The 24,263-nt window shown below is 45.7% G+C and overlaps 2 protein-coding genes across 2 annotated transcripts in view; both read right to left on the bottom strand.

Moving 5' to 3' along the window:
* The window catches only part of KIF13A (kinesin family member 13A), a 116,857-nt gene extending 112,652 nt beyond the window's left edge, over nt 1-4,205 (bottom strand). Inside the window, exons 1-2 of the mRNA XM_059815868.1 lie at nt 4,151-4,205; nt 3,756-3,846 (exon numbers count right to left, since the gene is read on the bottom strand). Of these exons, the coding sequence (XP_059671851.1) occupies nt 3,756-3,846; nt 4,151-4,205 (146 nt within the window). The remainder of the gene's footprint in view (nt 1-3,755; nt 3,847-4,150) is intronic.
* Nucleotides 4,206-20,481: 16,276 nt separating this feature from the next.
* Nucleotides 20,482-23,698, bottom strand: NHLRC1 (NHL repeat containing E3 ubiquitin protein ligase 1). The gene is made up of 3 exons (XM_059815662.1): nt 23,498-23,698; nt 21,715-23,360; nt 20,482-21,629 (listed from the first exon to the last, which is right to left on the bottom strand). The coding sequence occupies exons 1-2, from the start codon at nt 23,696-23,698 to the stop codon at nt 22,089-22,091; spliced, it is 1,473 nt and encodes a 490-aa protein (XP_059671645.1). The 3' UTR covers nt 20,482-21,629; nt 21,715-22,088.
* Nucleotides 23,699-24,263: the final 565 nt, after the last annotated feature.

Here is a 24,263-nt window from a genome sequence, read left to right as displayed (position 1 = left end):
ACAAAGTCAAACCTTTCATAGACCTAGAGAGAGGTGTGAAGTTTCCATTGTAAAAAAATAATGAAATATTTAGAAAGATTGTCTGTAACTCCATATTCTAATTACCTCATAGTTACATTTTAATACTGTACCTTATTTCCAACAACCAAATACAAATATTTATAGCGAGACAGCAGGATGTATACAGTTGGCTTTGAAATATAATTCGCATTTCTAAAAGACTGTAAGTTAGAACAACTTTTTCAGGAAGAGTGTACTTTGAGAAAGGAAATTGAGATTCCCAGGTGAAGACAAAAAAAAAAAAAATATCAGAGGGTTCCCAGAGAGACAAGATTTTTTTTCTGGGGAAGAAAGGGAAATCTAGATTGGTTTTGGGGAGTAAATGGATGAGAGACAGGAGAGGTAACTAAAAACGACACACAAGCACACTTAGGCAGATATAAAGAAAACTACTGCTACTAATAATAGTAGAACAAGGGTTAAAGGTATGAAGTCCAACAACCAACTTAGAAAAACTTTGCAGCACCGGAGATTATACCTGATACCAGCTAATGAAAACCGTTCCTTTCTGAACTCTGTCTCCCATTATTTCGATAGATTTTCCTGTGCCTTTCAGACTCAGACCGTTCAGTTTTACTATGTTCTGGTTTTCCTCCTTTGTTAGTTTAGAATGCTAAAAGTCTGTGTCTGTGGGGAACGACAGGCCTGCTGCTTGTAAAAAGACAGAACACTTGTACTTAATAACAATCACTATTTTGTAGCTGTGTTTGTTAAGGTATGGATGCTGTGTGGTCTAGTAGTTAGAAGACTGAGTCAGAAGCCTATTCTAATTTACAGTTATAACTTACTGCTTTACCTCTAATACAATAGTGGAAGTTGGACAACTGACAGCATTGCCAGAGATTCTAGGCTTTTTTCACCAATTGTAAAAATATCATTACTTGCCCATCTAAAATGCCTCAGAAATATCCTTAATAAAACCTAGAGACTGATTAACAGCATGCATCTGAACTTCAGATTTAATTCAGAAACTCCACACAGAATAGGCAAAGCTAGTAAAATTTGATTTTCCTAACCTTGGATATGCTTCCAAGAGCAAATTTTATAATTATTAAAGAGTTATCTAATTTTACTTTAGAAAATTCTGTCAATACCTTCAAAATTATAAATGAGATAACAAAGCAAATAAAAAGCATGGTCCTGAATTCCACCCCCAACACCCCACACCCTATGGTCTCTTGGCCTCAGCTCAATTAAGAGAAGCAGGCCTAGAAACCAAATTTGCTTTACAAGCCTACTTATTCCAAAGTGCAGTTCAAACTTGTACTTCCATTCAGCTAGAAAAGGGAAATTTCCATATAAAAAGATAAAATGTAAAAAGGGAAAGGTAAGACTAAACAGAATATTAAAATAATGCAATACAGTAGAGAAAGACCAATTAATCATCCTAACAAGTGAAATAATTTTTGCAATGACATGGTTGCTCTGAAAGCAAAATCCAGTTGACCTGTATAAAAACAAGCTACACAAAGAAAACCAAAAATCCATTTGACATCTCTAACCTTGCCAAGGCATCAATCCAAGTACAAGCAGCAACTACTCAGCAATTTAGGGCCAGTTTATATAGACATTTTATGGTGGGTACACATAGAAGAAGAGAATTCATTCTTCATCATGAGAAATTAAACTATTTATCTTGAGTAAAAAATAGAAATTATCAGTTTAGCAGTGAAGAAAATGTAAGGATCTTCACAAGGCACTAGAAGGTCTAGTAGGCACTTCAACAGGTTACATACAACATCTGCCATTTAGGAGGCACCCAAACTATATGTTTGCACTAGCGTGAGTTACTTCTGATCAGTATTTCTCACTGGTATTCCCAATCCACTCAGATCAGGTAGTTGCTTCAAACGTGTAAGTCGCACATGTAACGGCCAGCCAAATTCCAACCTCACGTTGGGCCGCAAGCAGGACAGCTATCGCCTGCTGCCCATGGTGAGGACGCACACAAGCGTCACAGCTCACCAGTAAGGCTCTTGGTGCAGAACCAGAAGCCAGTTCCAACCAAGAAACCGAATTTATATGTATTACAGGTATTAAAGCCAGATAAACACAAGCCACACAAGCTTGCAAAAGACAGAGTCACTGCACAGTCTTGCTGAATACCTGCAGGCCAATGTGCACAAGCAGCAAAATTCACACGCTACAGGCTCTGTATTAAACCACCTGGCTCTGAGGCTCTTTAGTCTATTGAAATAATGATTTTTAAATCTTAATTCTGTTCTTGCTTTGTAAACTCTATTTGTATTTCATGTTTTCTACCTGCCAAATCCACTCACTTTAAAGAGTTAACATTATTCTTATTATAGCAGTGTTGTGATGGAGGCCATATATATGCTTCAATGAACAGGAAGAAAAAAACCCCATACTTTCTAAAATAGAATAGTCCCAATAAAAACAAGATTTCCATTTTACAGATGGCATGCTAAGACCCACAGAGGCAGCATGACTTGTAGAAGATCGCACAAAGATCCACGAAAGAGGCAGGAAACAAGCACTGATCTTTCAAGACCCAGGCCAACACCTTAGCCACAACAATGGTTCTGAAGACAATGCAAATTGGATTTAAGTTAAACTGGGGTGATTACAGCTGTATTCCAGTATGTGGATTAACGTGAGAAGCACCTTCACATCTTGGACATGTAAAAATAGAAAAGGTCTCAACCTTTTCTGCTGGAAGACTACAAAAGCATGACATACCGGCTTTGAAAAAAAAAAAAACCACCATATTGTCGCACTACAGTTTCTTCATATCTACTGTGAACTCGATCAAAAATATTCTTAATAAAACCTTGAGTAGTAGGAACGTGTTCAGATTAAAATCCCTATAACCATGCAAATTATTTCACACTCCTTGTCATTAAATGCATTTAACAGATCAACTTAAGTTGAGCAGTCAACAGGTAACCGAAGAGATAAGTGTACAACTCAACTATTCCCCTTGCACCTCCCTGTCTTTCCCCACACTCCCTCAAAGGAAAGAAATCTTTTCCTGTTCTGATCTATTTTTACAGTCTAGTGCATTGGTATTTTGGATTCTTTCCAAGGGTATTCTTTACTGTGGCATCACAACTAAATGCCAGATTTAAAAATTATTTTAACATATTCTCATCGGCTACTTCACAGAACAACACTGAATTAATAAAGGATCTAGCAATTACAGCCTTTCAAATGCAAACACATTAAAACCTAGTAAACAAACTTAAAAAAAAAAAACACCATCACTAGCACAAAATTCAGATTCTGCTTCTTGTTCCCCCAAAGGTTACATCAAGCTATTCGCAGCCTGCACTCAAGGATATTTCTGAAAACAGCATGCACAGTCAGTTCAAGTCCTTACCTAACCAACAGCTTATTTTTTGAGCAGTTAACCAAGCGTCAGCTTTTAAACCTGGGAGGCCAACAGGCATCTCCTGCCTCCACATCCCAATGCGGGGACCTCCGACTCCCCTCGGGAAGCCAGGGGAGGAGGACGGTCTGGTCCTTACTTCCCAGGGAGGCAAGCCCAACGCTGCAATCCCCGGCTGGCACTCACCCTCGCCCGCTTCCCCCTGCCCGCTCCCCCTGAAAGGCACCGAGCAACAACTCCAGGACCCCGCCGCCCCCCTAACAAAGCCAGGCGAAGCCTCTGCGAGGGTGAGGCAGAGGAACCGGGGCTGGGTCTTTATTTGGGGCCCGGCGACTCGGGCTCTTACCTTTCTCCCTGCTTGGTGTTGGAAGGCGGAGGGTGAAGCACGGTCTGGTTCCCTTCCATCTCCACGATGCACTTGGTATTCAGGTCCAGCTCTGCAAGGCGACACGGCGGGGGGCTGTACCCAGGGCGAGAGCCCCCCCCTGCTCCTCGCACGCCGGGGCAGCTCCCCCTCGGCGGGGGCAGGCTCTCAGGCGTGCCTGTGCGAGGGAGCGAGGGGCGGCGGCGGGGGGGGCTGTGTGTCAGGGGGTTTATCCTCCCGCCAGCCCGGGGGAGAAGCCGGGGGCCGCCGCGCCCGCCTCAGGCGCGCCCCGGTGCTGCCCCCCCCAACCCCCCCCCCCCCAGCCTCCGCGCCCCCAGACCCCGCCGCCCCCTTCCCCAGCGCCGCCCGCCGGTTACCTCTCCTGTTCATCGGCCGGACCCTGACGGCAACTTTCACCTTGGTGTCCGACATCTTCCCCCCCTCCCGGGAGCGGCGGGCGGCCCCGCTCAGCGGCAGCGGCGGCTCGCGGCCTCGCAGCGCCGCGCACAGCGACACGGCGGAGCGCCAACGTCCATGCCGGGCCGGGGCGAGGGCGGGGGGCCGGGGCAGGCGGGGAAGGCGAGAGGCGGCGAGGGAGGGAGAGGAGGAGGGTCCGGCGCCGGGGAGGGCGGCGGTGGCGCAGCCCCAGCCGCCTGCCTGCTCAGCCGCGCTCCGCACGGGCTCTGGCGCTGGCTGCCGACGGCCTCGTTTGCATAACCGCTGCTGGTGCTGCCGCCGCGCCTGCCGCCGCCTCCCCGCCAATCCCAACCGCCATCTTCCGCCTCCGCCCGCCGCGCCGCCGGGATTGCGGCGCCCAGGCAAGCGGCGAGGGGGCAGGGAGAGGCCGTGGCGCCGGAAACGAACGGAAACACCCGAGCGCCTTCGGAACGGGGAGGAGGGGAGGGGGCGTGTGGAGAACTCCCACCCCCTCTACCCCGACGGCCGCTTCCGCCGAGTGAGCATGCGCCACGGGCCGCTGCTTGCAGTGGCGATAAGGGCGGACAGGTGGCGCTGCCGCGCTGGCCCGCGCATGCGTAAAGCGAGCGGGGGAAGCCGGGCCGGAGGGCTTCGCCCGCGCGCTGCCTGCCCGCACCCGGTGGTGGCGGCGGCTGCTGCGGGGCGCGGGGCTGCCCTGAGGCCCGCGGAGGCGGGAGCGGGGCTGCTGAGGGGCTGTGCCCCTGTCCGTGTCCGTGTCCTCGCCCTCGGGGCCTTCCCGGGAGCCGCCGCCATGGTTCGTCCAGATGTACGCTGTCACCACAAACCCACTGGCTTGTCCGACTGGACACCAAGTTTCCTCGTGGCAAGGAAAAGCCACAAAGAAAAGCCCACAAACTCTCTCAAACTAAACACGGCGCTAGAGGATTTTTTTTTTGACAGAAGATGCGCAGTGCTCCATTAGAAAATAATGACCTGCCTGGTGCAGTCCCAGTGCCACCACGGGTGACCTGACGTGTGTGTTGCGCGTTACGGAGGCCTGGAAGCGGTGCTGCTCCCCGAGGTGACGGAGCAACAAGCCCGGCCCCGGCCTGCGCTTCGCCTCCTGGGAGAAGGGCTGTCCGCAAAGCGCTGAGGCCGCTTGTGCCGTACTGCTTTTCCGGGCAGTGAGGGGCCACCGTTGACAAGTGCCAGCCCAAACACTGCAGGACAGAGTTGTGTCCATCTACTAGCGGAGAGGTCAACGTCGGGGGAAAGCGTTACAAACAGCAGTGCATTACCCCAGCAGCCACGAGCTCCAAGGATGGCCGAGCTTCCAGTGGACGAGCCAAGAAAGATTTTTAGTTAAAACTGCAGTAGGCTTATGAACTCAGGATAGCCGCCTTTTTGAAGTGTCCTGTTAAAACTTTGTCTTCTCCCCAGAAGTGCTTCCTTAGCTTCAGTAAAATATCTTCCAAAGAATCAATCCTTATTGTCAATGCAGCTAACTGGCAGGAATCCCAGTGCAAAACCACGATGTCCGTAACATTTTCTTTATGGAAAAGACAGGCTCAAACCCAAATGGGATTATTCTGTCTACTCTGGGGCTAAATCACTGCAGGGAGAATGGGCTAAACAACAAATGATGAATAGATAGCTGCACTGAGAAAGAGCAGACCTTTCAAACAGGGGTGAAAATAACGGATGGAGCTTAGAAGATCAGCTGCCAGCACACCAGCCAGAAGAGCCCTGCAAAGCGACTGAGAGGAACATCTCTGGAGGAGGCCCGGCTGCCCCAAACGGCCACAGCTTGCAGGAATGCTGAAAGGCAATGAGAGACGCGTTTAGTGCGGCAAAAGAGAAACGTTACCAAATAGAGCTGGGCATCTGGAGAACGTCACTAGCAGAAGCTGGCGCACAAGGATTTCCTGCCTGTGGAAGCAGGCATAAGGAATGAAGTTCATTATGAAATGCATCATAAGCATGTGGCTCAACGAGTAAAGAAAGGGAACAATGTTGAAATGAGACATCCTACTTATGACTGTAGACCGTAAGAACCCAGATCAAAGTAAGCGCTGGCTCAAGATAAGGCGTGAAGTCTGAAATGGCTGTGCAGGAACGGAGTTGTTCAGTGAAACTTGGATGCTATTGGGAAAGGAAGACAGCCAACAGATGGAAGGGAAAATATTCCATTCCGTCTTGATTTTCCACCTCTTAGTGGAAAAACTACATCATTGCAAGATTAAATAAAAACAATTATATTAGCTGAAAAGAAACTGAACAGAGTCCTTATGAGATTGACTATAATTTCAGCTGTGGGAAGAGTCTTGGGAAGAAATTTTCACTAATGTCTGGAATAGGCTTGTGAATTATATTCCACCATTTGCCAGTACAGTAAGCCATCCATGCAAAAGCATTTGAAAAGGGAGATGCGACCTAGTTTGTTCTAATAGAGACTGTAGCTGTTCTCTTCTTGTGAAATCCTGATTTTTTTCTGGTGTTAGGTAATTGGGAAAAAGATTTTTGCTCTTTCATTCACATCAACATGGCCTGAAAAACAACTGCCAAGAATGAGGTGCTAGTTCCACCAAGTTTTTCTGTCCTGTTGAGGAAGGGCTTTTGGCAACATCTGTACCACAACCTGACAACATCTATTAGGCAGCATGCATGTAGCAGAATATATTTCTGGTCTCCCCTAAACCTTTGGCATTACGGCAGGATAGGAAGAGAGTTACGTTATAGGGAACTCATGAGATCATTAGGTAGCCCAAAGAGCAATCTGTGAAGGACTGCGGGAAGTGAGTGCAATTCAGGCTGATGAGATGTTTCTCTTCTGGCATTTTATTTCCCCATCAAACACAGCTACCATATGGAACCCTTTACATCTCTGTCTTTGCTACTGGTAGCAACTGTGGGTGAATGTCTCTCACCTGTCAGCATTTGTTAGCTTCATCAGTTAACATGCCCCATGGGAACTGGCGAGGGATACTGATGGGTCGGTCGTTCACCCATCAGAATTAGCTGCCAGCTATCCCAGACATGGGGATGGATGGATGGGAGATACCAGATGAGAAATGACAGCTTACTGCTTCAGCAATGAGAAAAGATGAGAGCTGGAAACAGTGGAGGCTGATGGGGGGGTGAGGGGAACACGGGGACAAAATAATCTGAAGCCATCCTTCCCTGATTTCTTTTTCCTGTCCCTGCTTTCCTCCAAGCCCTATTTTGTTCTGTTTCTGCACCACTGCAGTCAACAGGAATTTTGCAGCTTCACTAGGGCCAGGATTGAAGCTTTGTCTGTCTCTTGATTTCCATCTGTTTCATTTTTGTTTCTTCCCTGTCAGCATTTCCATACATTTGTCCACCGATCCACAGTTCAGCAAAGAGCATAAAGAAAATATTGCTCCCTACTTCAGTCTGGTGGGAAGTTCCAACTGCTCCTCATCTTCCCAAGGCATAGCACAAATAATGTGATTTGACATGAAGGCATGCCCATGTCTTGCCATATATTCTGAGCAGGAGGACCGATTGCTCTACTTCATGACGTGGAAACGGGGGAGCAATGCTGTGCACCCAGAGTTGATGCCTGAAGCCCTGCCAGCGGGGCAGAGCGTTCCACTGACCTCCTTTCTTCGGCAAAGGGCAGGGAGAAATGTCACTGTGCCTGCCAAGAATATCCATCTTGTCAGCAGTGTCCCCAGCGCATATCTTGCTGTGCCTGACTGGTGCACGCTGTCACCGGCACATCCAACTTCATCTCGTGTTGCAGGAGCTGGAGAAGAGGAGGAGCTGGCAGCAGTGAGCATGGGAAGCAAAGCAGTATTTTTCTTTCAGTGTTGAAAGTGTCAAAAGGAAGACAAAGTGTTTGATTTTACAGCACCTGAAGTCCAAAAGACACTTACAAGGAAGGTTTTCACTGCCAGATTTAACCCAAGGCAATCTTTTATAAGATTGACCAAAATTGAAGTTTTCTTTGGGTTTCCAAATTTTTACTGAGCATTTTTTTAAAATTAAAATTAACAGAGAAAACAAAACTTTATGTTCAACCCAAAACCATTACATCATCATCCCGTCTAAGAGAACGGTAAAAGGAACAAATACCGTATAATGAAACCAACAGATATTTTTAAGGTTAACAGTCTAATATATTACACTTAGGAAAAAGCGTAGGAAGAAATCATAGCTCTAACAAAATAATTGATAAATCTTCCACTGATGTTGGTGAAAAAGAAGAATGGATAATAATTTGGGTTTTTTAAATAGCATTTAGCATATAGGAAGGAGGCCCGGACATTCTAGAAATGAGGAATATTTCATATTGGAGGGGTGGGATAAAATATGACTATATTTGTGACAGGACACAATTGAGTGTCCTGTTACGCACACAAACTTGTATTTTTCATTGAATAAAATGCATTCAGAGAGCACATAGGGAAGCAAGTGCCTACTCATAATTGTACACTGGGAACCAAATTTCTGTCTCACACACATCACTAGGCTTTGCGAGTAACCCCACTGCACAGGTACGTTGAATTTACAAGGGAGTACGTGAAAGCAGGATTTTACTCAGTGCCCTCAGCTAGGTTTTCACGCTGTTTTTCCACTTCCTTTTTGCTCCAAATTCAAGCTCGACGTTAGTCAGGCTGGATGTTTGCCACCTCTGTCTTTTCAGAGACCTGTTTTGATTGTCTCTAAAACTGTGCTGGACGCATGAAAATCATCCCCTATGTCCAGCATATTTATGGCAACACTTTGGGCCCAGAAAGGGGCTGTGGTGAGAGATGCTCTTCTGACACTCAGAAAGTAAAGAGGTTGTTTTAATTGCCAGTGTTAGGAATAAATGCAGAATATATGCACCTAAACATTTTCCTACCTGAGAGATGCTGCTCAAAGCTACATGAGGTGGCTGACAGCTATGTATTTAGATTCCTGTGTAGGATATTGCTTTTAACAGGCAACGCAATCTAAACGTACCTCAGCTCTGAACAGAGTTGGCTTACAGGCTCCGTCAGTGGTGAATAGGCTGAATCTGTTCTTACAGGCTAGTTTACAGATGTTTTGAATGACCTGTTTGGCTTTACGTGGATGGGGTCCTAACCTCTGCTAGGACCCAACCTCTGCCTCCACACCCACCCTGGGTGCCTGAGAGCAGATCTCACTCTGGGATCAGAGGTGGACAATTACAGCGAATGTCCCCCAGGCAGGCACTGTCACGTCTCCATCAACCCGAAACGTTCCTTGCTGGGGGGGGGGAAACATCAAATGCAATTTTGCTGATCAGATCCCACGTTTTCTCCCTGCCTCTGATACAAGATTGCAATAGTCTTCTGGAAGCTTCGGCACAATATTCAGCACAGTGGATGACAGTAACCCTTCTGTGAGAGCAGCTGCTCAATTTTAACTACATTTAACCACATGACCATTCTGCAGAGGATAATCCCTTCGCTCCCCTCACTGAAGAACAGGGGGCAGGGAGCTCTGTTCCCCATCTCCTATCACTTAGCAGGAAGAAATAGTTTCAAATTACTGTGGGAATTTTAATGGTCATTGCTACCTACAGATGAAAAGTCGTATTGATAGAAATAAATGAGCTTAGAAGCAGACTAATGCAGCTATAGCCAGGAAACTGATGGGATGCAAAGAAGGGGAAAACCGTAGCAAGAATAATTCTTTATGTTTCTCAGGCACATTTCCCTACGCTCTGGAAGTCTGACTGAAGTTTTTACTGAATCCAAAGTGAACCTTTCTGTCATCTCAGGAGGGAGTTGGTTTCTGGCAGGAAATTTAACATCCCTGCAATCCTAACCTCAGATATGGGCAATAGTTCTGTCCTCCTCTGACTGCTAGTCGTGTGCTGTGTAGCTCTCATTCCTTAGCTGTCAGGGAAAGAAATGATACACTGATGGGTTTATTTACATTTTTGTTGCTATTGATGTTACTTGTCTGTATGCCATCCCTTTGTCACCTCAGGAAACACTCCAGCCCTGACTCAAATACCTTCCTAAATTTGTTTATACTGGGGAGAGCAGGGCTGTAGGTATTCAGCCTGGATTCACAACCAAGTGATTATGATGACGAAAGCATATGTGGTTGGGGCTGTTATCACTTCAGTTATTTCCAACAGTGAAAGAGGAGGTACGGATGACATTGTAAAAAGCATTGCTCAGCCTCCACCTGGAAAACTCAGTACAGCATTTAGAGGAGTTCAAACTGGAACAGACCCACAAAAGGGTTACTGGGAGGACTGGGGAGTGGTGAATACTACCAAACAAGAGCAGACTAGAAAAGTTCAGATTGTTTAGTCTAGCAAAATGAAGACTGAGAGGGGATATGGCTGTTTATGCTTCCTTTCAGGCCAGTTAAAAGCATGGTGCTACTCAAGTTCAAGGAAAACACTAGCACAAGAACAAATGGGTGTAAACGGTCTTTCATGAAGCCCTTTCATTCTGGGCTGCGTTAAGGAGGAGAGCTGCCAGCAGGTCGAGGGAAGTGATCCTTCCCCTCTGCTCAGCCCTGGTGAGGCCACACCCGGAGTGCTGGGTCCAGGGCTGGGCTCCTCAGTAGAAGAAAGACATGGGTTTCCTGGAGTAAGACGAGTGCAGGGCCATGAAGATGGCTAAGGGACTGGAGCATCTCTCCTATGAGGAGAGGCTGGGAGAGCTGGAGCTGTTCAGCCGGGAGAAGAGAAGGCTCAAGGGGGGGATCTTATCAATGTGTATAAATACCTGAAGGGAGAGGGCAAAGAGGACAGAGCCAGGCTCTCTTCAGTGGTGCCCGGTGACAGGACCAGAGGCAATGGGCACAAACTGGAACACGGGAGGCTCCCTCTGACCATCAGGAAACACTTCTTCACTGTGAGGGTGACCGAGCGCTGGCACAGGTTGCCAGGGAGGTTGTGGATGTATTCAAAAGCTGTCTGGAGATGGTCCTGGGCAGCTGGCTCTGGGTGGCCCTGCCTGAGCGAGGGGGTGGACCAGGTGACCTCCAGAGGTCCCTGCCAACCTCAGCCCTTCTGTGAAAAATGCTAACATCAAATTTTTAAACACACCGGGGCATAGAGTCATAGCGTGGGCATTAGTGTAAGAGATGATCTGCAAGGTTTGTGATTCAGGAATTTGTAACCGTTACTATCATTCCAGACTTGTGTCAACTAAAAAAAGTCAATAAAAAACACCTCTAAAAATCCTTAGATGCTGTGCTCCCCACACCAACCCAGGTATCTGAGTTTCATAGAAAGAAATTTTCAACATGAAATATAAAATTGGTGGCAGCCCAGCGACCTTCAGTGGGGTTTCACACCTGGTTTTATGCCTGAAATTTCTTCACGTCTCCAAAAAGATACAGTCAGTCTGCTGTGAAGAATATTACTCATTGTGCCCATCAAGTGACGTTATCAGGCAAGGATGGGCATCCAGGTTTCACCTATTGATTTTCAGTGAACAAGCTTGGACGGTACTACTTTAACATCACAGTAGCAATTTTTGAATGAATGGCCTCTTACACAGATGACCAGAGGACTAAACCTAGCTAATTTTAAGACCAAGCTTGATTGTATTAGATGACATGATAGCAGGCAAGCTGTCCTGTTGACCCTACCAGACGCATTCCACTATAGAGTCTTCAAACATCATGGTGATGATAATAGTTTATGGTAGTGGAAAGGGAAGGAAAAGGAAACAGTTTTGTACTGCTAAAAAAGTAAGATCACAGGGTCCCAAAGGACCTGACATCACCTTCCAGTGGTTAATATAACTGTTAAGTTATGAAAAGGGATTGATGTTAAATTAGTAGAGATTTATAATTTTTCCTTTTTTTTCCCCTTTTCAACTATATATTAGTAGAAATCAGATGCTTCTCCTAAGAAACAACAAACTCTCACAGCTGGTCTGTAACGCTATTTACAATTTAAATCAGTAGGCAGGCCCCAGCAAACTGAAGGAAAGGACAACCCTCCTATTATTCCCCCTACCCTGAAAGCTCTCACCCCTCTTCATCTTTATGATAAAGAATGTCTGGTATGCGAGCATCACTCCAGCACACCCCTGCAGTTCTCTTGTGAATATAAATCCCAAATCGAGACTAAGGGCACTTGTGAGCAGGGAGCCGGCTCAGGAACGCTGTCCAGAGCATCGCTAATTATTATGCATTTGCTAAGTGCAGGTGTGTGCCTTACTGTGGGTAGAAAAAGTGAGTCTGCAGTCTCCAAGTCTCTTCAGTTAGCAACCAGATACTACAGGCAGTCTGCCTAACATACAGCAATGCTCAGGCTTCCCTTTCAGAGGCAAGCTTTTTGCTCAGTAGGGATGAATGGGAAAGCTGTAAATATAAACAGCCTGATTAGTGGCAGCAGCCTTTTGGAACAGAAGTGCAGCATTCCTATTAACCCTTTTGCACTCACTCACAGACCCTTATTGGTTTACTTTCTGCTTTCAGAGAGAAGCTGAACTTTGCTGGCTACCCTTTGTGAGACTTGGAACCTGGGCTCTGCCCCTGGGAGGAGGAGGAGGGTGGGGAGGGAGGAGTGCATCCACCAAGCTCGCTTACTAAGTAAGCTGAGCTAGTAACCATGCTGGCCAAGCCAAAATTTCTCATTACGCAATTACTTCTTAGTGATGCCTGCAAATACGTGCGCTAGCCAAATGTCTTTTGAAAGTGTGGAGAAGAAAACAAGCTCTTGCTTGAAGTAGATTAGAAAGGAGAACAGTAAGCATCGGGAGGTCGGCACGTAAGGAAGCTGAGTGAGGCAAAGCCTTGAGAGAGGTGGTGGAATTGCGTTTGTTAAAACATACGGAAGTCAGCTCAGCACAGATCTTGGATCCATTCTGCTGTCTATTGAAGTCAACAGGAAGATTCATATTAAGTTCAACAGGTTTCATCAGTTCCTGTATAAGGTGGAAACAAGTGCTGAAGGTGCTAATTAAGGTGCATAACAAGACTTGGGATCTTTTGTTTAGAAAACAAAACACCCAATCACTCCCCCTCTCAGTTCTTCCCAGCCTGAAGAAAACATACCAAATATAATCATCTCATAACCACCACTACCAACAACAAAATTATCAGCAACAGATCATACTCTCATTTTTAGATTCAAGACTGTCAAATAGTGCAACCACTGGGCGTCCTATGTTGTCACGTCACTTCAAATTTCATCCTCTGATTCATGGCAAAAAGGCTTACTCTTTACAGGTGAAAAAATTGGAGGAACCGATGGCCTATGCAGCCTTCCAAGCTTCTTGTAGTTTGTTTATACCAGCATTTGACAGGGAAACTCAGACCAGTTATAGGAGTCATCCACAAAACCCAATACAGGAGGACCTCTGGATCACAGGGACCGGTCTGCTGCTATTGCAGAGAACCACAAAAAAAGCCAGTGACTTGCAGGTTAGTGACTTCTGATTTAGTTTTTCCCACAGCCACTATTACAAATGGAGCTGCACAGGGGAGCTGGGGTAGAAGGGTTCCTAGGACTGTTAGTCCACATACAGTGTAAATGGCACAGTCCTTCACCCTTTTCTCTCCTGTAATAAAGCTTGCACGCCTGTCTCCCAAACGTATTCCCTGAATGACTTAAGTCCTTTCCCACCATTCATATTGTGATCTGAGGCTTCCTCCCTTTACTCTGACAGTAAAGATGAAAGGCTGTTTTAGAAAAGAAACAGGGCAAAACCAAAACATGGACAGAACCTCTGGGGGAATTAATCTTTCTTCTGAAATCAAGTGGTGTGAACACACATATACACCACACAGTGTGACTAAACAATGGCTAAGGAGAAATACAGTTCTGGAAGACACTTCAAGGGACTAAACAACCAACTGGGAAGAATGGGTGAGGGTTGTGCAAAAGGCACAAATAGAAACAATGGGGTTGAATTTCAGAAATCAAAAACTTAGGCTTATCGTCAAGAAAAAAGACTTGACATTCAAGTTCAACACAAGCAAAAGGGTGAAAGTCCATGGCTCGATACGGATGTTTGAAAATAATTCAGTTGCCTGGCTTTTATTTCTCCAGTGAAAGAGAAACAAGAAAGACAAGATTTACTTCTGCCTTCAATGTACACTTTTTCTAAGTGGCTGGTTTTGGTTTTTATCTCAGTAACACTGACACAGTGGAAATATGAGAAGAATAATATCAACTGCATTTTAATGGTAACTCCATCCAAATACTGAACAGCTTTATGAACATCACAAAATAAATGATTAATAGACCCGTAGCTCTAATCCTGGGCCTGGGGCAACTACAATTTCACTTTGCCATACTAGGGGAAAAAAGGGTGCACTTTTCACCTGGTCTTTAAGAGCCAGCATTCCTCCATCTGAAATGAAACAAAAAGAGGCTAACTACCCTGCAACCTTAGAAATCCTTTCGCATAGTCTTCTTGGGACCTAGAACCTACAGTGAGTCTCTATGAAAACATCATAACTTTCCTAACCTGTTGCTTAAGACCAATCACCTCTTCTTCAGGATCTGCAAGAGCAGTTCAGGTATAAGGTCTCCAGCGATGCCAGTCCAGAGTGAGTCTTGCCCCAGATTGCTGGTTACTGAGCAACCGCACGTCCCAACTCGGTCTGATGGACTGTTAGGAACCAGGCAAGGGTTTAGTATGTTATGAAGGAATAAATAAGAAAAGCTAAACCATTACATTAAATTTGTTTCACAAAAGATTTCTGATGTTGAAAGGCATAATTAGTTATAATACATTCTAAACATGCACAGGGCTTTCAGCACATAAAAAACCCAAAGCAGCACTCCCAGAAATTGTCATAACAAAGTCTGCTGCAAAGACTTCTCCAGGGCAAAAGTCTGCACTCGCCTGAATCTCCCTGACTTCAAGCCCAGTCCTGCGGCGTTTATTTATGTGGACAATTCCATTTGCGGTACTCATGACTGCACAGATAAACTATTTATGACAGAGCAAGCCTCAACTCAAACAAGTCACTTTAAGGAACAGTAAGAATAGAAAAAGACTAATACACATATTTGAAATACTTCTGGCTCCATAATATCATCAAGTTGAGTGGAAGTTGATGCAGAACTCACTGAAGAGCCCTATTTCCTACCTAATTAAGGACAATGACAAATAAGGGAGCCAGACACATCCTTTTCGTATGAAGATGATTATACAATTTTAATACTTAATCTGTCCGACTCTTTTTTATAGATTTCTTATAAAGCATGTCTTTAATGACATTATATTTCTTCTCACATTAGCTCTTTAGTCTGTGATAGTAAAAGACACAATTGTTCTTTGTTTCTTACTTTCAATACGGGTCAGTAGTTACTAAATACTGGTTAATACTGGTTAAATTCCATAGTCCATATTATTGAGGAAATCATGCTAGGCGAGCATTAATACTTTCATGTGGGTTTTATCTTTTATCTATTTATATTTGGAACAAAAAACAGTAAATGAGTTACCTCCTGTGATTATGTAGCTGTGATAGTTCTTTCAAGATCATCTTCTTTGTATTAGAAGTTTTAAAAGCAAGCTTTGGTAAAGGACATCTCTTTTTGCTTTTTTCTTTTACATCTTCAGTTGTCTCAAATTCTTTCATTTTCCCAGCTATAATTTTATCTCTCTAATTCTATATCCTGCTTAAAATTGCCTACCCTTTATTCATTACAAAGGATATAACTATATTTAGAGTATTTAAAATGGTTTACAGAATCTTCTGACTAGCAATATTTTCCTGATTTAGAAAACAATATATTCCATGAAAGCAGCATTTGTTCTCACCTCAACTCATTGCCCATATAGTGCTCACCTGTGACCAAAATACAAAAATTGCCTACATTAAGAAGGATCTTTAGAAAAATGCTATATTTTATTCAATTACAGGGAGCATACTTCCCTAAAATGCTTAGTTTGCTCCAAATCTTCATTTCCCACAGATTTTTGCTACAAATACAGAGCTGAAAGTAATAGATAGCTCTCCTAAGGATTACCATCTGAAAAGTGCCTAATTGTGGCTGGGAAATCTGTTCAAATGTAGGTTATTCCCCTGCCAGAGGTCAATACTAATCAAGAGGCAACGGCCCTTATCGTCTTGTCCATTTTCCAGGCTGAAATGCTTCACCTCTTAAGAATGCACTCCCTTTACAGGGAACGATGGGTGTGCTCTGTGCTCTGACTTGGTGGAGTTCGCCCTCTGCTTAAGCCACAGACACCCTTCATTAATTTTCTTCTCCTTTTAAGAGTCAATCTCTTCTCCTCCTTTCTATCCTCAACCTGAAGTAAGTAACTTGATCACTGCAATGGGGCTTCACAGCAGTACACCTCCTTACAGAGCATTTCAAAACTCTGAAACCATGCACCTTTGTGGAGCATGCTGGAAGCAATTACCGGGGAATACACTGTGGTTTAGAAAAGTATTAATTTCCATGATTTGTAGGAAACTCCAAAGGAATTAGTAAGAACAAGATCATCAGTAAAATGTCAGAATTTCTTCCAAAATCAGGAAGGCAACTCCCAGACAAGAAGATAATTAAACACAGCCTCTCCCTGCTTTATTAAGGCACCAACCTTGTAATGGGAAGTCCGAGACCTAGTCTCAAGTCTGCCAAAGGCTTCCCTTGATTCTTAGCTCTCCCATCTACAGCTGCAGGGCCAGGACATTTATATCGTCTTTGCCTCAAAGAGAGGCTGGAGCACCAAGTTCAAAAATATCTGTAAATCTCTTGGAAAGCAGAGGTGAGAAAAAGGCGTAAGTGCAATGCATCATCTGCTCCCTGAGAATCTCTCCAGTGTTAGGTAGCTTTGAAGCTCTCCGGGAGAATCAGACAGGTTACACTAAGGAAGCACTCTAGAGAAAGCCTGTATGTTTATCTAACAGTATCAAATATAAACGTGTTATTATTAGCAGATTTAATTGAGATAATGAAGTTGTAATGTGAAGCGGAGGCATGGTCAATGCCCGCTTCGATGGAGAAACATGGAACTGGTAAGTATTCCTTCTCCCTGGACTGATGTATGACCCACAGCAGTACATGGCAAAGGATAAAATGCTGGGTGGGTCTTTGGTTTAATGTATTTCAAGTTTAAATATTTACATGTTTTGTACATTTGGGATTTTTATATGCAGGTAATGATAATTCCCCATTGCATTGAGTAGCATAAAGGGTTTGCTGAAGAGGAATCAAGCAGACAGTACGTGTTCCCAGCTCATCTCCAGTGGGGCTGAGCCAACCTTCTGCCCGGTGACGGCTGGGCATTGCATGGTGAGGCAGACCAATACCTTATTTCAGGTCTGCCTGGCCTGTTCCTCTTTACAGTCAGTGACTGCATATGTGACATGATGGATTTTGAATTCTTTCGGCAATTTCCAACTCTGTACATACCTATTTCACCTGGTAATCTCGACTTTGTTTCCAGGGCCTCGTTCATGCCGTTGTCCTGGCTCTGCAGCCTTCACATCAAGTTAAAACAAGTAGGCAAGGCCAGAAGAAAGCCACGCTGTTGCTGGGGGCTATACATTCCACCTGGAAGATCCTCTGTTCGGATGGAAGCATTTTTGGACACAGCTGGCCACACCAAGAGAGCCTGCTGCATCAGATGAGCTGGCAACTCCCCAGGGCTGGGGACGGACAGGGCTGATCGAGAAATTGCACGACAGACCTGACAAGAAGGTTACAAAAGGCAATCTCTTATGAGTAATTTCCCACCAGACTTTAGTTCTAGAGTAGGACAGTGGATTCTATATAGAGGCTTCTGGTGTGCTTATAGGGGAACTGAAGGTAACGAGGGGAGAAAATCCTATTATCTGTAAATTTAAACTGACTACGCAGGCGCTTGCTGCTTTCTGAATGATCTGTCATTTCTCCTGAGATGTCTGAATGAAGCGTGAGGTTTAGAACTCATGTTGCAAAACCTGTATATTTTTGCTTTAGTTCTATTATACTCCTGTGGAGGCAAGCTGTGACTCACAGGTGACTTGTAATCTATAAGGATGGGCCTCTGAGAAGAGTCAGGAAAAAACCCCAGACATAGAAGAGAAAGAAATGAAGAGGAATTCCTCCTGTGCAGGGTGCAACAGCACCATAACCCATGGTCCCAGGGGAGAAAGCTGCTTTTTTACCTCTGTCAACCCTTTGAGAAAGGAAAGGTCTCCTGTATTCAAGGCCATCATTTTGATGGACGCTGCTCTATAAAACTCTCAGTGGTTTGGGGGCTGGACATTACAGGAGGTCTCCTCTTCACCTGAAATCAGTCCATGTTAAAAAAATGCTACAGTGGCATTACATCTATGCTTTGTGAGAAGACAAACATCAAACTCATGTGCACAGCAATGTGGCTGGAGGGAACGGACAGATGGTCAAATGGACAATGGCCAAAATTAAGTAAATTTTACCTTTTTTTCCCCCTGTATTTCTGTCTTCTTTTTATTCATCATTCTGGAACATTTATTATATTCTTTACCTAAAATTATTTTGTTCACAAGCAAAACAAAAAACATGTATGTTACAGGACACAATTTCAGTACACATTTCTGAAACTCCCCTGCCTCCCTTATTCCTAAACACTGTAAACATACCCTGGTCTATTTATATGCAATGATAGCAACCTGAGATCAGTGCTTAAAAATAAACCAAACAGGAATTGCAGTGCGTGTGCGCACAACAGACATACCAATCTACAGTAAGGGCTGAAGAGTTGACATTGAGGGAATACTGTCCATTATATTTGTTTGGTTTTAATTCAAATTGTTAAAGCATGAGGTGCAGAGGGTTATGCAAAGTTTAGTTTAGGTCCTTTTTTCTTAAAAAAAAATGCAATGGTAATTATCCCTGAAGCAACTAGACAGTCGCCATGTTACATTCGAGATGAAATGGCCAGCGCTCTTTTCCAAGGATAGGCACACATCTAGCTATCCCCATTTTGAGGACATCCAGTCAGACCCAAAAAGCATCACCTACCTAGTTAGAGGTGCCCCTTACCCTTTGCCATCCCTCTCTCAGAACCCAAGTTTCTGTTCTGTTGAAATCTGTGACTAAAAACCAACAGATTCACAGATGGACAGGAGCAGTACGCGTCCCCTGGGCCTTTGAAAAGCAGATGGCATTAAGGCATCATCTTGAAGGCAACGGATATCTACAGTAGCTATAGGGGAAATGTGCATATATGCATAAAGGGAGAGGCAAGAGTAAGTAAAAATGTCACAGGGTTTTTAGTTTGTTATCAGCATATCGATGGATCTCCGTCTCCCATTATCTCTTAAATTCTCTTGTGTGACAGAAGAAAAATTTCAGGTTTACTGCTGCGTTTTCCCTTACACACTGAAGAACTCAGAATTTTTAATTAGTGGTTTTATACAGTTCTTTATGGCTTCTCAGTTTAGGCACCTGCATCAAATGAATTAAGACAGAATGTAATGGTTTCTTGGTTGCAGTGTTGTACAAGGCTAAACACCAAGCTTTACAGCAAAAGGAAAACAGCTGCATCATTCACAGAAAAAGTCTAGATTTGCTTGCAGTAGGTAGCTAAAGCAGAGACTGCAGGATATGGCATACAGCAATCTCGATATAAGAAAGGCACAAAGTTTATTTTACTTACAAACCCAAACATCAAGTCATATACCAAAGGTGACAGGGGCACAATGGGCAACAGTGGGAGTTTTTGAGGATTTTAAAACAGCATGAGTCAAATATCTAAAAATCAGCGTTTCAGCTGCTGGAAAGTTGCCTACAGGGCAGTAGGCGCTAGGAAATTTGCCCATCCATGAGCTCAGTAGCAAAACCAAACTCCTGGTGCACACAAAGGTTTGAGGAGGTGAAAGCTCACAGCCCACGGTTCAGAGGAAGGGTCCAGGTCCCACAAGTGCATTGATGGTATTGCATGCATTTTGAAACACAACAGTCCCCCAAAGGAAGTGTTACCTAATTGTTTTTATATCCCTCAAAGACAGACGTCTCCTTGGCACCTAGAAAGGAATATATAATCCAGGGGGCTGCTTCTCTGAGTAAATTTCCTTCCTGACCCCTCACGAGGCCTCCTGCTCAGGGCCGTACACCTCCTACTGCAGAATAGCCAGCGAGTATTTCTGGTCACACCAAGGGCACTTACCGTGTGGCCCGGCAGCAGAGAAGGCTGGAAAAGACTAAATGTGCAGGTCCATGTATATTTCCATAGCAAAAAATGACCCTACAACAACTTTAGCAGGATTATCTCCAAGTAAAAAAAGAAACCATGTACAGGGCAACCGCAATAGAGAAATTGGATTGTAGCAGAGAAGCCCATGATAAAAAGATACGAGGAGTTTTCACTAATTTATTCAATATAGGAGTAAGCAAATCACACTTTATTGGTAGGTCACTGTTCAATTAACCTTTACAAATAGCTGCATTTAATAATTTGGTTTGTTTATATAAATGTTAACACAAGACAGATTAATACATTGTCTGAATTAGAGGGCTAAAACCACTCCAGTTTAAAGTAAGTATTTGGTAAATCACTGGTGCAGCAATACATGCAGTTATTAAATGCCCTAAAGTCAGAGCAAAAGCCAGATTAAAAATTTACCGATAGAAAGATCCCCTGTGAATTTCAAATTATATTAGTTAATATTCATTATTTCAGCGACTAAATAAAAGAAATGACCCCAAAAGTTTTGTGCCATTTTAATCTACTCATCTCTACCTCAGATAGCATTTACATTTGTATCTCACTTCCTTTTAACGCTGAACCGCCTAAGTAATCATTTTACCAGCAGGTAAATACCTAAAAATGCAGCAGTGACTTCTACTGGGGGTGTTAAATCCTTCTCAGAATAATTCAGATATACCTTAATTTCCACTGTGCAATAAGGCAACAGAACTTGTGTCCACAGTGAAACTGTTTTCAAGTAAATATAAGCTGGAGTAAGCCTGCTGTATGTTCCAAATCAACAAAACCTCATTTGGAAACTCGGAAAAAATGAGGCTTACATCCCCCTTTCTCTATTACTTCTCACCAGCATTTCAATTTTCAGTTGAATCTTGGAGTTTGGGGTGCAAAAGTACTGTATTAACGACAAGACGGAGGCAGGCAGTATTGGATACCTCCCAAGCGTAGCTGTGTTAGCAGCACAGCCAACTCTATTTTATATGTGCAGAAGTATTTGTGGCCTAAACACAAATACTTCCAGGGGCTTTTGGGGAAAGCTGCTCATGCCGGTAACCACACACCAAATTATCTCTCGGTAAAGACACAGACTTGTGCATTATACAGGAAGACCAAGTGCTCCGGTACAACTCTAGTAAAGGTGGGAATAAACTACTACAGAGGAAAGTGATCCCAGAAGTGCATTTTCCCCAGCATGGAAAAAATCGGGTTTGAGCACCAATTCACTTCACATGACTCACTGATCAGTGGTAGCTCCTCCATCACAATGATCTCAGCTGGATCTGAACTGATGCTTCCAGTTCTCCTATCATTTTGTCAAGCCAGTCTCCTTTCTCCTGCAGAAATCCTGGAAACAGAAACCACTCCGTCACTTTCACGAGTGTAGCTATGCTTAAGGAAGAACAATGAAAACTAGGTGCTGGGAAACGTACGCAAACGATGCATCACTTTCTCTCCCAGGTGCCGGTCTTTGATTACTCCATTCCAAATGTCGTTATTATTGCTTGTCAAAAAGTACCAAAAATGTTTGGTTGTCAAAGTGTGGAATAGGTTTAAAATGCCAAATTGGTTGGTTGGTTGATATGTTGTTGGCTATGGCCTGCGACGGCCAGGTCTTCTCCTGCGGATAGGCAAGAGATTCAATGTAAGTTTTGTGGGAAGCACAGCGTGTTGGTCAAAGCGGGCAATTTCACTTAAAGCACAGCCCAGAAAATGCCTCCTCCCTACACACCTGCTAACACCGGAACTTTCCTTGCTTTATGGCGAAAAGCAGCTTGAACCCATAGCAGTAAGCATCTAAACCTATTCAGGTGGAGCTATATATTTTTATTGAATGATCACCGCTGTCTAAAACGACGAGGGAATTGTTTGCCATGTAAGTCAGTCCTACAGGATAAGAAAGCCCGTGGCTAATTAGAGGGTTAAAGATAGGAAACTCCTCAGGTTTCCCCAAGCATATTACAGCCTGGCTGCAGACATCCGTTACTATAATGCGGCCCTCTTTGTCAAAGGCCACAGCCGTAGTATGTATTTTGGAGGGGAAAACGAGGTTCAGACCGAAGCTATCCATCTGGCTGACGAGATCCATCTCTGCACTGAATATCTTCACTCGGGTGCTGCCGCTGTTCGGTCCTTGAGCTTTCAGGTGCTCTATTACCACGATAGCACCCGAGGTCTGGGAGACCGCAACCCCCCTCGGGCTGATGAGCTGAGACCGGATCATCTGACACTTCTTTAATTTCCCCTTCTTGAAGTCGGCCGTCAAGCGGTAGAGAGAGCCTGCCTCCGAGTCGGTCAGGATAACCTCACCCTCGGGGGTGGCATCCAAGCCCCAGGGCAAACAGAAACCTTCCCGGACAGCCAGGACCCCCCTTCCCTCAAAATCAAAGGCCTTCACGGAGCGGTCCCCGCCATCGGTGACCACCAGGTGCCCGTCCGACGTGACCGTCACATCAAGCGGGTACTTGATATCGTTGCCCGCCTCCCCCCGCTCCCCGAAGCGCTGCAGGCAGGATCCGCTCGGCCCGAAGACGTGGATCCTCTTCTTGCCGTCGTGTGCCACTGCCAGGCGCCCCGACCTCGGGCAGGCCGCCAGGCCGGTGGGGTTGACCAGCGACCCCCAGCCCCCCAGGGACAGCCGGAGCCCCAGGCCCGCGCCGGCCGCCCCTCCGCCGCCGCTCCTCCCCAAGGCCGAGGGGACGCTGCCGCCGGCGGGGCCCAGGACCTCCAGCAGCTGCAGCAGCGGCAGGCAGTCGCTGGTCTCGGCCGAGCCGCAGGCCCGCCGGCAGAAGGGACACTCCAACCGCCGGCGCTCGGGGCCGCCCAGGGCCGCCACGCAGCCCCGACAGAGGACGTGCCCGCAGGGCAGGTTCCTCGGCCGCCGCTGCCCGCCGGGGCCGTACCGCTCGAAACACACCCGGCACTCCAGCAGGCTCAGCTCCGCCTCGTCCTCCGCCGCCATTCCCGCCGCGCTGAGGCGGGGCGGCGGCGCAGGGCTGAGGCGGGGCGGCGGCGGAGGGCTGAGGCGGGGCGAGCTCCGGCGGGCCGCCCTCCCGGGGGAAGACTCACCAGCTCCTTGCTGACGGCCGGTTACCAAGTTATCACAGCATCGCTAGTGCTATTCGGGCCCGTACCGGGGGAAGGAAGCGGTTGCAGTTCCAGAGGATTCCCCTTGCTGTTCTGGGAAGCTTTCGAGAATGCAATGAAAATATTTACACTCATCACTAGCAGCCGCTTTTTCCAAGCGGGTGCGTACGCACATCTTGTAAGGCGCACGGACGGCACGTGCTGGTTCTGCAAGGTGTATTTACAGAGTATTCGCAGAGTAACTGCACGGTACACACGCATCAGAGCCACCTTACGTGTCCTGAAAGGGCTCGTCTGGCACGTGGCATTGCCCTCGACAGGTTGTCGCATACCTGGGGATGCTGCGCAGGACGTGGCTGAGCGGGCAGCAGCTTTGTGCGAGCACCTGGCCTTCCATAGCATCATTAAGGTTGGAAAAGACCTGTAAGATCATCAAGTCCAACCATCACCCCAACCCCACCATGCCCACTAAACCATGTCCCACAGTGCCACGTCCACACGTTCCTTGAACACCTCCAGTGATGGTGACTCCACCACCTCCCTGGGCAGCCTGTTCCAATGCTTCACCACTCTCTCAGCAAAGAAATTTTTCCTAATATCCAGCCTAAACCTCCCCTGGTGCAAATTGAGGCCATTTCCTCTTGTCCTGTCACTCGTCACTTGGGAGAAGAGACCAACACCCACCTCACCACAACCCCCTTTCAGGTAGTGGTAGAGAGCGATGAGGTCTCCCCTCAGCCTCCTCTTCTCCAGACGGAACAACCCCAGCTCCCTCAGCCGCTCCTCATCAGACTTGTGCTCCAGACCCCTCACCAGCTTCGTCGCCCTTCTTTGGACACGCTCCAGCACCTCAATGTCCTTCTTGTAGTGTGGGGCCCAAAACTGAACACAGTAT

This window comes from Gavia stellata, chromosome 3 (genome assembly GCF_030936135.1).
Source record: "Gavia stellata isolate bGavSte3 chromosome 3, bGavSte3.hap2, whole genome shotgun sequence".
NCBI lineage: Eukaryota > Metazoa > Chordata > Aves > Gaviiformes > Gaviidae > Gavia > Gavia stellata.
The sequence above is the reverse complement of the archived record's forward strand: the minus strand, read 5'-3'. Positions and strand labels throughout refer to the sequence as shown.